Source organism: Octopus bimaculoides, chromosome 1 (genome assembly GCF_046866305.1).
Source record: "Octopus bimaculoides isolate indiv1 chromosome 1, ASM4686630v1, whole genome shotgun sequence".
NCBI classification, from domain to species: Eukaryota; Metazoa; Mollusca; class Cephalopoda; order Octopoda; family Octopodidae; genus Octopus; species Octopus bimaculoides.
The window spans coordinates 97,340,666-97,355,580 of NC_142928.1; the positions used below are offsets into that span (position 1 = coordinate 97,340,666).

General features: G+C 37.7%; 1 protein-coding gene across 8 annotated transcripts in view; it reads right to left on the reverse strand.

Annotated features, from left to right (window-relative positions):
- The window catches only part of LOC106867929 (uncharacterized), a 112,858-nt gene that overhangs the window by 27,212 nt on the left and 70,731 nt on the right, over positions 1–14,915 (reverse strand). Inside the window, exon 1 of one of the 8 annotated variants that reach the window (XM_052968430.2) lies at positions 3,796–3,814. The exons of the other annotated variants lie outside the window; for them this stretch is intronic. Within the exon in view, the coding sequence (XP_052824390.1) occupies positions 3,796–3,798 (3 nt within the window). The 5' untranslated portion in view covers positions 3,799–3,814. Of the gene's footprint in view, positions 1–3,795; positions 3,815–14,915 lie in introns of those variants that run through there. 8 annotated transcript variants of the gene reach the window in all.

Sequence of the window (14,915 nt, forward strand, 5' to 3'; positions counted from 1 at the left end):
AACATGATTCACTCTGCCTTTAGTCCAGATATATTAACTAAAAAACGACGATGTCTCAACAGCTGTGAGTGTGGTAACCTTCAAGCAAAACCAACTAGATTTATTTCTTGGAACTCTAGTTTAGTTTCTCTGTATGTAGGTCAAAGCAGTCATTAAATCAAATGGAGGTTTTGTGTTTGGGCTTCCCAGTAACATTTGATATTAAATCAAATACAATTTCATTTCTTCATTTGATTACAATTAATAAAGTAATTTAGTTTCACAATTCTTTTTTTTTTAATAACTGCCACTGAAAAGCACAATGGTAAAAAATTTACTAGATGACAAACGAAAAATGGGGAAGACATTGAGGGAACCTTGGAATGTAACTGATATACAACAATTGCCATCACCTACACATTATCACCACCACAACTACACCTACCTCTACTCTCTTCATCACTGCCATCTCTGTTAACATAACCAGCACCATCATCTACATCAGTGGTTCTTAACTGGGGCCCATATGACCCCTATGAGCCTGTATAAGATTGGGGGGGGGGGGGTCATGCAAGCAAAATAGCAAATTAGGGGATCTACAGTGGTATTTTAAAGGTCCACGAAAAAATTTTTTAGCTTTAGATGTATTTATTACAAGCAACAGCTAGGTTTCTGACCACTAAAAATGTTTCCTCAGAGTGTTGTAAACCTACACAAGTGAGATGTGTGAAAAACAAAACAAGAATTTTGAAAGAAGTAGTTATAAAACTAGTTTTTAAACATTGAATGGATATAGGTGTCCACTAGAGTAAAATAGTAATCAAAGAAGTCCGTAAGTAAAAAATAGTTTGGAACCCCTGATTTATATCATCAACTTCATCCACACAATCAAAAATAAATACAAAGCATTTCTTTGCACTGTTGTGGCAGATGCCCCCCAGGTGACAAGTGGGCTGGTCCACTACTAATAAATAGTGAACTGACACAGTCAGTGAGGTACGAGTTGAGTTGTTGATAACAGAGAGTTTTTGAAGTGAGTTGCAACGTTGAATTTTTTTGTTGAAAAATTGGTTGTTAATTATTGCTGTTGATTGTTGATATTGTTCGTTGTTTTTTCTCTCTTCCCATTGGGGGAGAATGGAGAAAGCGCCGGTGGGTGGCCAGAGTTATGCAGCCACAAATGGAGGAGGAACAGAGGAATGAAAACTGGAAACAACTGAAATTAAGGTGGAGCCGAAGAAAATGAAAGAATGTGAGAAGTTGCTGGTGAAAGTTGGAGACACGTTGAAGTTGACACCACCTGCGGAGCTGATAAGCAGTGTAAGAAAAAGAACTGTGGTATTTAATACCATGAAAATCGCAACAGGAAAGATGGAGCTCACAATGGGGATTGAGGAGTGTTTGAGAGGTATCGGGAAATGGACAAAATTTGTAACAGGAGGAAGAAGGTATGCCACAGTGGAGGTGTGCTTTGCAACGGAGGAGAAAGAAATTGGGAGCTCCAGGGAGGCTATGCGATCGGAGGAGTGGGTGCTTTTGCCTTCGTACTGTGGCAAACGTGTGGCCGGAGTGCAAGTGGGCGGGGTGCCCCCAGAGCTGGAGGAAGCATGGCTGATGACAGCAGTAATGTTCAGTGTGAGGGAGGAGGCCAAGATGTTGAGGGCCGCAGGAGCGCAAAGTGTTGACTGCTGGGGATATGGAATTGAACTCACTATCCAGGCAACAGTGGAAAATTAAAATAGAATCAATGAGGAGATAGTGCTGCTCGACGGCCTAAGATTGAGAGTGAAAGTGGAGGGCAATCTGCCTATATGTTTTGCATGTGGGAAGAAAGGCCACATGAAGGCAAAATGCCCACAGAGAGAACCAACAGAAAAACAGGAGAGCACGAACCAGGCAGTACAGGTAGAGATGGAAGAAAATACAACGGAGGAGGGATTCACGGTGGTGGAAAGAAAAAGGAGAAGTGGAAGAATGAGCTCGCTACCAGAGAACCAGAAAAAGAAGAAAGAAGAGGTGGAAAAGAAAGCTGTGACCAGAAGGAAGGCAGACGAAGAGGAGATGGAGAAGGAAAGAGAGAAGGCAATTAAAAAGGTGGATTTACAGAAGGAGGAAACAGTGCTAATGACACCGATTGTCCCAGTGAAGGAAAAAAATTCGGGAGTGCAACTGTGCTAGGGTGAAATGGAGAAATTGTTTGGAGTTGAGGAGGGAAAGACACCAGTAGTGGAAGAAGAAAGGAAAAAACAAATGGAATTTTGTGACATATTCAAAAAACAAAGAGACGGAGAGAAAAATTGTAAAATTTAAACATATTATAAGAGTAAAGTTACCCACAAATGTGTACTCTGAGAATGTGAAGGCCATTGTTGTCGATAAGGACACATACAGGAGACTAATAGACATGTGCGGAGACAAAATTGACCTGCCCGGAGTAGCAGTGGAGTTCGACGAGCTGCCACCAGTAATCGAACTAAAGGACTTGGAGCTTTTTATGAGATATTAAAAAGAAGGAGAAAAAAAAGAGTAAAATTGTTTTGAAAAAAAAAAGGAACAAAAAAGAGGGGAAAAAAAGTAAAAGTGTTTTGTGTTAAAAAAAAAAAAGGAGAAAAAAAACAGATAATTAAGAAAAAAACAATAGAAAAAGTGTCATTGCATTTAGAACAGTCACTTGTGCAGTCCCTTGTCATATAGAACAGTCACTTGTGCAGTCTGTTCATGTGTTCAAATGTTTTGGCAGTGGCTGCAGTAGTGTTGAACAAGAGGGATTCAGAAATACAAGAAAGATGGTGACCCAGCTCAGAATTCTGATCTCAAGTGGTAAAGCTGCAGCTATTTTACTAGTTTATAAGTATGTGTATGATAAGTGAACTTACATTTTTAATGGTGTTCTTATTTAACCTCAGGCCAGCCTTGGTCAAGCAGACTTATGATCAAAGCATTCCAGCTATCACCATCTTTTTCTCACAGCAAACTACCTTATTTAATGAATCCTTTTTTAAATTTATTTATTTAAGATAGCAGATAGTGATTTGAGAGAGATTTAGCTGCTATTTCAAGTAGATTGAGCGCCCATGTAGGGGCTCTATTACTGACTTCATATTGTAGTAGTATTGTTGTTGATGTTTAAGGCACTGGTATTTGATTGAACACTACATTTTTTTCAAGATCCATTTAGGCTCAGGAGAGTGCACAAGCTAATGAATGGTACTGTCCCATCTTAATTTGAAGAGATGTGAAAATACTAATTCAAATTTAAACATTTTATTGATTATACAAAAACCAAATTCATATATACATAATAATGTATATAGCTTTACAGAAAAATTTCAGTCATTATCAACGTTTATAGGGAAGAACCTACATTGCCAGAGAAACCTGTATCTAAAGGTGAAAAGTCCTGCATTTTATGAGAATGCCTTCACAAAATATAGAAAATAAGGTGTGAAGGAACGGAGCCACTGATTCTGATCAACATTCCTTCGCTAACACAAACAAGTAAGAGAAAATATCTTCTGCTCGGATAAAGAACTAGAAAGTTGGAAAAGCTAACGAAAGATGAAAACCAGAAGGAAGAAAATTATCTGGAAAGGTAAATTTTCGGTGGTTTTCGGTAGAAGACGGAAAAGGGCGGAACCAAAATAATGAAACGAAGCTGTTCCAACACAGTATTTTATATATAGGTAGAAATCAATCGATACAGTTGAATAAAAAGTTAGTCTGACTGCTTCTGAAAACAATGTTTAAGTCAATGATAGTTTTATCAAACATGTTACACGCAACCCTTCTGACAAAATATATGTCAACATGACTTACCATCTAGATTATCATGCAACACATGTGGATTTTAGATAAGGGAGAAAGAAGTGTGATTTTGGTGGTAGTGTAAACGAAACGGGTTCAATCATTTAACTGTGATCAGCTTATTAAAGAGGATCTTCAGTAACGGTTCTAAAGTAAAAATAAACACAATTAAGTCTATTTTACCATTAAGAAAACAAAAGGAAAAGAAAAATGACGTGTAGTGTATTAATACAAAACGCGCGCGCGCGCTTCCGCACAATTACCCTTAGCCAAATCCCACTCGCAAGGCATTGACAGCGTTAACAGGTGAGGTAAGAATTTGTGAGAATCCAAGATTATAAAGATATTATGGTGTGAAATATCAATCAAAAGAAATTGCAGCTTGGTGAGACAAATTAGAAAAAAAAAAAAAAAAGATCGGCCGTGTGTGAATTGATAAAATTATTGAAACAAACAAACCCTGAAAGTAATTTATTAAATCTAAAGTAACATTATGATGTTATAAACTGAACGCTTAACTACCTCTTCGTGATTAATTAAGTTGATGAAGGTGTGGCTGTATGGTAAGAAGTTTGCTTCCCAACAACATGGTTCCAGGTTCAATTCTGTTGCGCGATACCTTGGGCAAGTTTTTTCTTCTACTATTGCACCGGCTCAACCAAAGCCTTGTGTGTGGAAACTGAAAAGAAGTCCGTCGTAAAATATATAGACCTGTATGTTTGTCCCCCACTTCGCTTGATAACCGATGTTGTTTTGTTTACGTCCCCGTAACTTAACGGTCCGGCATAAGGAGCCGATAGAATAAGTGGTAGGCTTTAAAAAATAAGTACCGATGGGGTCGATTCGTTCGACTAAAACCCTTCAAGGCGGTGCTCTAGCATGGCCACAGTCCAATGACCGAAAGAAGTAAAAGATAAAGGGTAACAAACGAGAAAGTACATTTTATTACCCCAAAATGACGAAGTTTGTGTAATCGTAATAAGAAACGCAAAAGAGTATATTGAAATCTATAGATAACAAAAAATATCCCTTTAAACTAAATGAAATATCCCTTGTCCTATGCGGGTTTGCGATGGGCAGTTCCACTCAGTTCTTCGTCAATTTATCTTTTGAAGTAAAATTTTGCACACTCTAACTACACATATTTACTTTTTAAAATGATTGATATAATTAATCTACTCCTAACATTTTAATATCTAATCTAATTACCGCGCAGAAAATCTATTTGGCCTAACGCAGCCAGGATTACCATTAACTATCAACCTTAACGATCCAAGGACTAATCTACATAAGATCTAAATGCTTTTTCACCTTCCTCTATGCAGTTTTTCTCAGTTTAAGCCCGACTACAATCCAACAAAGCAGCAACTTACATAAAATCAATTCTCTAAAAGACAACGTGAGAGAAAACAATATTGTTTATATTCGATATCAATTAAGATTCCTACCCCTACATGACAGAGTAAACAATGTGTTGCCCACCGCCAAAAAAACTGGCAGGTTTTTTTTAACAGTTTCCATCTGAAAGGTTACTAATACCACAAATATAACGAGAGTTGAGATATAAAAATTAAAAAAAGAAACGGTTATAGAAGTTGGCTTAATTATTCTTTCTTTTGATATCAACCTTTTCTATCTTAATCCTACTAGAGCAGATTAAAATCATAGTTTACAAGACAATTCGTTTGATACAGCGTTTTGCCTTCATTTATTATTATAGTCCATCAGATGTTTCCAGAAAGGTCGGATCAATTTCGTGAGAGAAACATTCAGTAACTAACGCTATGTCTTTAAAGAAAGAAAAAAAAAGTGAACCACGAGATGGATTTAGCACAGACCTCACTCTTCCATCAAGTAATTTGACAGTTATTTAACTGCAGCCGTACACCACCCCACCCGCCAAAGCTGTACTTCATAATAATGGTACATCCTCCGACATCTCACTGCAGTTTCACTAGATAAAGTACATATCTTTTATCTTTTACTTGTTTCACTGTGCTGGAGGGTTTTAGTCGAACAAATCGACCCCAAGACTTATTTCTAAAACCTAGTATTTATTCTATCGGTCTCTTGCCAAACCGTTAAGTGACAGGGATGCAAACACACCAACACCGGTTGTCAAGCAGTGGTGGACACACACACATACATACGACGGGCTTCTTTCAGTTTCCGTCTACCAAATCCACTCACAAGGCTTTGGTCGGCCCGAGGCTATAAGTAGAAGACACTTGCCCAATGTGTCACACTGTGGGACTGAACCTGGAACCATGTAGCTGGGTAGTAGAGGATTTTCCACTACTGTTGATAGTAGCAGTACACAATAACAATATTGCTTATTTGTTTTTTGCCTTTACTAATTCCTGATATATAATGGATTACATTTTGAACAGCGGCTCAAGATAAACTAAGAAAATATGTCATTGAGGTAACAAATGCGATATGCACATACAAATCTATCTGCGCAATAGTTAATCTGAAAATTTACCATAGTATTTTGAGGGATTTTGGAACATTCATGCCTTTTGCATGGCATTAGCTTCCTAAGTGAAATATGGTCCCAACTGGGAACAGAAACCGCGTCGCTCACACACTGATTTAAATACTACCACAAAGCAACAAATTGGGTTGCATCGACTTACGTAAATATCTGACACAGGTTCAAGAAACTGAGCAGGAATGATAAAAAATGACATCGGGTGGATATGATCCAAAAGTCGCCGGGTCAAAAAAAAAAAAGTATCTGGAATATACCAGATCGATTCAACTGGCTACGTATGTGGCCGTGTTAAAAAAAAACAATTAATAAACAATGTATGAACGCATTAATGGAGATGGAATAAGCTATAATCGATACAACGTGCCGCCACATCAGACAAGAAAGGCAATCATTATTTACTACTAAGCTTCAGATGTCAACATAGGTTGCAGAGGTGCAATAGAAAAAAAAAGCTATTTTCATTAAACAAGTCAACTTTGCCTTTCATGTTTCTAAGATCGACAAAATAAAGTACCAATCGAATACTGATCGATATAATTAAGTATACCTCGCCTCCAAAATTGAGGCCTTGTGCCTATTGCTAGAAATCAATATTTTCATCGGTAATTATGAAAATTAATTTAGGGCGTGTCTCAGCCTTTCACGAGTTTGTCGGTAAGCAAACGAAAGAAATTTCTTTATTGTCGCTGGAAATGCTAGAAATAACAGCCAAAATAAGATAATGTCTCAAAAACACGAAAAAATGGAACGGTCATGACTGGTACTTTTGATCATAGGTTAGCTCAAGCAACACTGTCGAAATGTTAGCAAATAAATCGCTAAGTAAAAAGGTCAAGCTGAAATAGGAAACACTAATGGAAGTCGTGTTCACAGCTAAGATCTAGTCTCTAAGATTTGCTAGAATTAACCAAATCTTCAAATTATTCTGTGACTATAAAAAGAAAGAAAAACATTAAAAAGTAACCTTACAAAACAACCAACACATGAAAACTAGATTGAATGGTCGCGACTTAAATGCTCGTTGAACGACAAATATCTGGAGAGAAGAAAAAAACGTATAAACATCAAGCTAGGAAAAAATGTCAAAAAGAAGGAGCATCCAAGCACAGAATTCGCAAACAAACAGAACAAGCCTCCTCATTATAGTCCACAAATCTGTTTTGATGCACGTCACTAGAGTCGAAGAACAGGCAGCAACTGTAAATATCAGAACCTACATATTTATACGATGGACAGTGGAGGGAGTGCGAACTGCAGTCAAAACTATAGGAAAACGATGATCTAATACGGCGCAACAGATCGAGTGGAAAGCCCGTAATCATTCGACAAACGATCCAATGCGTAGTTGCTTGACCTACTATAAATAGTAACCAAATCAGAGCCTACTGTTTTAATAACAAAAAAACAAAAAAAATATTGGTCTTAGATACAGTGAATACGAGGGAAAAATAGGTTGATCGTGATACAGTGGACACCAAAAATGTGTTGGTCACACCTTTCATCAAAAGCCTGCTCGATAGGAACTAACCCGTGGCTAAAACACAACAGTCGGCATACGTGTCACAGGTCAGTTAGACGATGGCTGACCGCACTACACAATGATAGATCCCCTACATAGTAATTGAAACTGCTAGAAACAGAAGCCAAACCGCCCTCAAGTGAGATCCTACTATCTTAAAATGGAACGCTGGATAATGTAGTCGTGGTTATATGCTTGTATAAAGGTGGGGATGACCATGGTTGGAATGTTTTTGATGATAGGTTTGCAAAATCAGGAGTGACTTGGGGACTAATCAACAACTAGAGCATTCCATTTAACGAACTACTGTTACTATAAGTTCACTACTTCTGCGTGTTCTAGTCGATAGTTTGACTGAAGCGACTACGTTTGACCTAAAACACAAAACAGGATGAACTAGTCACTCTCCGCATGTACCAACATGTGACGAAATTTTCACTTCAATTGTTTCTCACTTCACCAATTTATAAATACTAAATACTATTTTCCCTTCACCTCGCCTTCCTATGACTACAACCCTTACTTGTCACCACCCTATCTTCCACAGGCTGCAACAAGTAAACTGACAAACACATGTTTACATTTCAACAAGCATGCCAAACCCATTTTTCACTCTTCAAACTCAGCGTGACATAATACGGTCTCTTTGGCATATATATCAGGCGTTGAGGACGCGAGTTTGCGTCTAGGGAGAGGAATACAGAGAGAAATGGGGAGTGGGGTCTAAATAGCGTGTGAATTGAAAAAGTGTATGTATGTATGTGTATGAGTGTAGGCCTACTTGCACATGTGTGGCCCCGCGTGAGTTTGTTTCCTCATAACTTATTTCTAAATGAAATTTTCTATACTTTGCTGATGTTGTATATTACGATTATATCGGAATTTTAAAATATTCATTTTTCTGAAAGTTACGAGGAAACAAAGTCGATAGAGGAGCACACTAGTGTAGGCTTATTTCCCCCACCTTTCTCTCATATATATTTATACACACACACACACACACACACACACACACATATCTGCCTTTCGTAAATATTACGGACTGTATATTTAATATAATGTACATGTCTGAATAGCCCAAGAGCGGATTTCTTTGCTCAGCTGGGTCTAATTGTCTACATACACTGCATGAATATCATTCGGCCGGTACGTGTGTACCAAGTTTGATATTTACATAATATTGTTGTGTATATATTGTTCCGACCTAATGAGGTGCCTCAATTTAAGTACCTAATTCAACTGAATCTTTATCTCTCTCTCTCTCTCTCTCTCTCTCTCTCTCTCTCTCTCTCTCTCTCTATATATATATATATATATATATATATATATATATATATATATATATTAAATATATATTTTTATAAAACAAAATTTTATAAAATATATAGTATCTGTTAATAGTCTTAGCAAAAACCTCACAGGTGAGTTTTTGTATGTATATATATATATATATATATATATATATATATATATATATATATATATATATATATATCTTAAAAAATAGAGCTCAAAATCGATGCATTGAAGATACTTTATTGCAGCAACAATTATAATAGCAGAAACAACAACAATAAGCCAAACCTATGCACATAGACTTTTTATACGCATATTTTTATATATTGTAATTGTGGGCTCAACGTGCGCGTGTAATGGTATTAATAAAGCAGGATGTTTATAGAAGAATAAATGTATTACAATAAAATAAAGACACACTAAATTCTTATTTTACCATGTTCTAATTGTTTATAAAAGCGAAAACCCCAATCCACGCGTGTGATAAAGTTTAAAATAAACTACACTCTGAATTGTTACTGCTGTAATTAATGTGGGACTAATAAGTTGTATGGGGAAACAGATGTAACGTTACCATACACGCTGTAGGAATTATGATAAACAGATTTTTAACAGCTCATAGAACGCTTTCATTCCGAAAATATAATTTAAGTTCCATTAGATTTCTCCTTTACAAGCACATAAATATTATTTGCTCTCTCTCTCTCTCTCTCCCATACGATCGCTAAATATGACATCGTCAGTCGAACCAGATAATACAGTGCCTGTCATTAGCGTAGGCAATATGTGTTTTTTGTGAGGTCCGGGGATGGAAAACGGAAGGGCCGCCCCGGGCGGCACACACTCTAGCTACACTAGTGGTATCGGTACTTATTGTTGTTGATGTTAGGCCACAGGTATGCCCAAATCGAGTAGACATTAGTGGTATCACCATTTTATTAAGACATTCTAGAGTTGGTAAGTTGGCAGAATCGTCAGAACATCGGGAAAATGCCCTGCGGCATTTCTTCCATCTCTTTATGTTCTGATTTCGAATCCCACCGAGCTGAACTTTGCCTTTCATCTCATCGTGATCGATACACTAAACGAAGTTGCTGGTCCTATCAGACCTGTCATCAGATTTTGGTGCCTGAGAGAATTTCAGAATATTCCGGGTGGGCACTAATTTATATTGCGGGAAGATTTTTGTAAACTACAGGGTGTCCACAAAGTCTGGATACATGGAGTAAATAAAAACATAAGCAATTAAATATAAGAAATAACAATTTCTTAACGTATGTGTTAATCCCCATGTGGGTACATGGGAGTAAATAAAATCATAACATAGACAATTAAATATAAGAAATAATAATTTCTTAAAGTACGTGTTAATCCCCGTGTACCCAGATTTCGTGGACACCCTGTATATTTTCTAAATCTGAAGGTGTACCACTGAATAGTGAAGGTGCAGTGCTGTCCAGTGTCCCCTTACCAATGGGCATTGATCCTGTGCCTAAATTATAAATCATCATTTAGACGTGCCCTACTTGTTAAATTACCGTGAAACTATTACACAAATACGTGAACCCTAATGCAATTCTGGAACCGATGTTACTTGATATAATGTAACAAAGCTGGCCCTTTAAATTACAACAAACAAAATCCATCCGCCGAGCTTCCAGTTTCCACCTACCCTAATTATACAAGATGTACCAAGAAGTACAATATGCATTGCGTCCATAACTTCGGGAACAGTAGGTGTAGGAGGTGCACTTGCACTTCCTAAAACTTTTGCGGGGCAATGAAACGTTTGAGCATCCTCTTTAAAAACTTCATCACCAAAACGAACGAGTATAGAAATATTTTTGGACTGATTTGAAATATTACTTTTCCATTATTGGATTTATCTGATTTGATTGATGTACAAATATAATAATCCTTCCTACTATAGGCACAAAGCCCGAAATCAGCGGGTAGGGGACAAATCGATTACATCGACCCAGAAGGATGAAAGGCAAAGTCGACCTGTGTTTTGATATTAAGATTGAAAACAAATCGACCTTATTCGTAAAAAATTTTGGAGTAGGGTTTGCAGCCCCTAAGCAAATTTTGTTGCTGCACCTATGATAAGTCAGTTTTAAGATGGAGGGTATGATATAAAAGAGAATTAGCTGCTATTTCTAACAGATCGAATAACTATTTAGTCTTATAGGCTGTAGTAAAATTTGTGTTAAAGAAATGTGAAGCAATAATATTGTCTTAAGATTTGTAAAAACGATACATGCCCTCCTGCTAGTAACACCATACATATGACCTTTGCCGTGAGTTATATACATAAATGGATTCAGAATGAGGTTGATATAAAACATCTAAGACGATATAAGGGTTGTTGGGGGAATGAAATAGAAAGTACGTAAACGATCAATATATAATTAAGCTGGGGTTATAACCGTGGGTGTATGTGTATGCATGCTCCAGTTAGGTACCAAGTAGGCTCAAATGAAGCAAACCTCTGATCAAAGTCATTTCACACATCATTATTTTTGCTTCAGACAGTCAATATGGTAGAGTGTATTTGAGGGAGATTTAGTTATTATTTCTAACAGGTCGAGCGGACACGTAGTCACCTTCGCTGACTCGCTTTCTAAGCATTTAAATGTTAATGTGGACGTTTGAATAAATAGAATAAATGTCAACAAACAAAGACACACGTTTATATCCAATATATATATATATATATATATATATATATATATATATATATATATATATATATATATATATATATATATATAAATTTTAAATGCAAAAATAAAAACAAAAACACAAAGGATTCTGCGGTACACGTGTTTCAAGCTTTATAGTTGTTACATACATACATACGTACACAAACACACACACACAGTGCGATGGGTAAATTGTCGCCAATTTATATTTCCAATATCACACATGCGCATTGTTTGTTTTTTATTTTATCGACTACACAGTACGGTAGGGTCATTGGGTACCGCCTGTGAGAAAAAAAAGTACCATGACACAATTCACTCTGCCAGTTTGTTGGAAACGACATACTGTACAGCTTGGCATTCATGCTGGAAGCTCCAATATGAACATTTCAGAGTGTTTGGCTGTCAATGTGAGGACATGTACCAAGAGTGATAAAAATCAAACATCCAGTCAACATCATGGTGTTTGGAGTGATCATTAGTTATGCCTCAATTCATCTTCCCACACAGCCTCAGACTCAACACAGAGGCCTATATCAACTACTTCTAGTTTTTCTCCCTGGAGTGTGGCAAAGGTTGTTTTCTGCACATTTTCAATGTTTATTGCTCCTGAGCATCTGCCATATACAAAAACTAACTTCCTAGTTGACCTTCCTTTGATATTGCTGCACCTCTTATGTGTCCATAGCTTACACAGGGTACATCTTATGGAGTTTCTACCTACGCCTTTTCTACAGATCGAGCAGGGCCATCTACCTGAAGGGGTTTGTGTTTTGTCTACTTTCCTACTTATTAGAACTTTGGTTTTAGCTAGGTTGACTCTAAGGCCCTTCGATTCTAGTCCTTGCTTCCACATCTGAAACTTCTCCTCTAGTTCTGATACTGATTCAGCAATTAGGGCAAGGTCATCAGCATAGAGGAGCTCTCATGGGCATCCTGTCTTGAATTCATCTGTTATTGCCTGGAGGACTATGATAAATAGGAGGGGGCTGAGGACTGAACCTTGGTGGACCCTTACCTCTACCCGGAATTCTTCACTGTACTCATTGCCAACCCTCACCTTACTGATAGCGTCCTTGTACATGGCTTGCACAGCTCTCACTAACCACTCATCTACCCCTAGTTTCCTCATTGACCACCAGATAAGGAATCAGGGGACCCTGTCAAAGGCTTTCTCCGTGTCAACGAAAGCCAGGTACAGAGGTTTATCTTTGGCTAGGTATTTCTCCTGCAGCTGTCTTACCAGAAATATAGCATCAGTGGTGCTTTTCTCTAGAATGAACCCAAACTGCATCTCATCTAAACTGACTCTCTCCCTAATTAGTTGGGCTATGACCCTCTCAGTGACTTTCATTACCTGGTCCAACAACTTGATACCTCTGTAATTATTTGTGTCTAAACCATTACCTTTACCTTTGTAGCAGTTGACTATGGTGCTGCTACACTAGTCATTGGGTATGACTCCTTCATGTATCACCTGGTTAACTATACGGGTGACTAGGCTATAGCCGACACTGCCAGATATTTTGAGCATCTCTGCAGTGATTCTCGATGGGCCGGGGGCTTTCCCTGTCTTCATACTCTTGATCGCTTTATCTACCAAGGTACTGTCAATTAGGATAGCTGGTCCCTCTGTTGGGCTGACATGCAGCAGTCTCTCTTTCTCCCATTCATTCTATTTATTAAGCAACCTTTCATAGTGGTGTCTCCAAACCTCTCTCTTTGCAGCCTCGTTTAGTGCAGTGAGCCATCATCCATGCGGATACATTTCTCTCCTATGACATCACGATTCTCTCTCACACACTGTCTTGCAACACAAAATACTTCAAGTCTTTGATTCTCACGGCGCAGAACATTGGCAAATTTTTTCTGATCTGCTTCTCCTCTGGCTAAGTAAACCTGTCTCCTAGCTTCCCTTCTGGCAGTCTGATATAATTCCCTGCTACCTCTGTTCTTCCAGCCCTTCCAAGCCTGTTTCTTTTGTCTAATAGCCCTGTCAACTACATTGTTCCACCACCACATTACTTTGGGTTGAGAGGGGACTTTGCACCAACCACAGATCTGGTCGGTGTATATATATATATATATATATATATATATATATATATATATATATATATATTGGGTCATCCCATAAATAAGGCAGTTTTTTCAATTGCATGAACTAAAAGTAGGAAAGGAACAGGATATACTAGCTGCATCAATTTGCTATAAAAGGAGGTAGTAATTTCCCCATGTCCTTATTCTTAGTGGAAGTTTTGAAGAGTGCAGTTTGATTTTAACTTATTTTTACAAAGCCATTTTGTAAGTAACAAAGAAGCATATTCAGCATATTTTGCTTTATGAGTTCAATAAAGGCAACAACGCAATGGAAAGTGCGAAGAATATTAATGCAGTATACAGGAATCAGACAATAAGCTTATGCCAATGTCAACAGTGGTTCCAGAAACTCTGAGCCAGAAACCACAGCCTAGAAGATGAGCCTTGTCCTGGAAGATCTTTAGAGCTCAACAAGGATGTCCTGCAAACTCTGGTGTAACAAAATCCCATTGTAACTTTTGAGAAACTAGCAGAGAAGCTTGGATTTGGTCATTCAACCATTCATCGACACCTGTGTCCCATCAGAGAAGTCATCAAATAGAGTCAATGGGGTCCTCACAAATTTTCTGAGTCTAATTACGTGCAGAGAGTGAATGTGTGCTCCTTGCTGCTGTCACATCTCACGAATGAACCTGTTTTGAACCGAATAGTAACTGGTGATGAGAAATGGGTTCTCTATAAAAATGTCAAGCACCGAAGAGAGTGAGTAGGGAAAGGAGAAACACAAGCACTCCAGGTTAAAGAAGGTCATTACCTATGTAAGATGTTGTTACCTGTTTGGTGGGATATGAAAGGTTTAGTCCACTTTGAACTTTTAAGCCTAAACCAAACAATAATAAAAGAGATCTACTGCAAGCAGCTTAAGTCAGTGTTAGAAGAAAAATGACCATCTTTGGTTTTAAGACAAAAGGTGTTCTTCCATCAGGATAATGCATGGCCACATACAGCGAGGATGACATTCCAAAGGCTAGAGCAGTTTAAATTGGAAACGATGCTCCACCCACCTGATTATCAT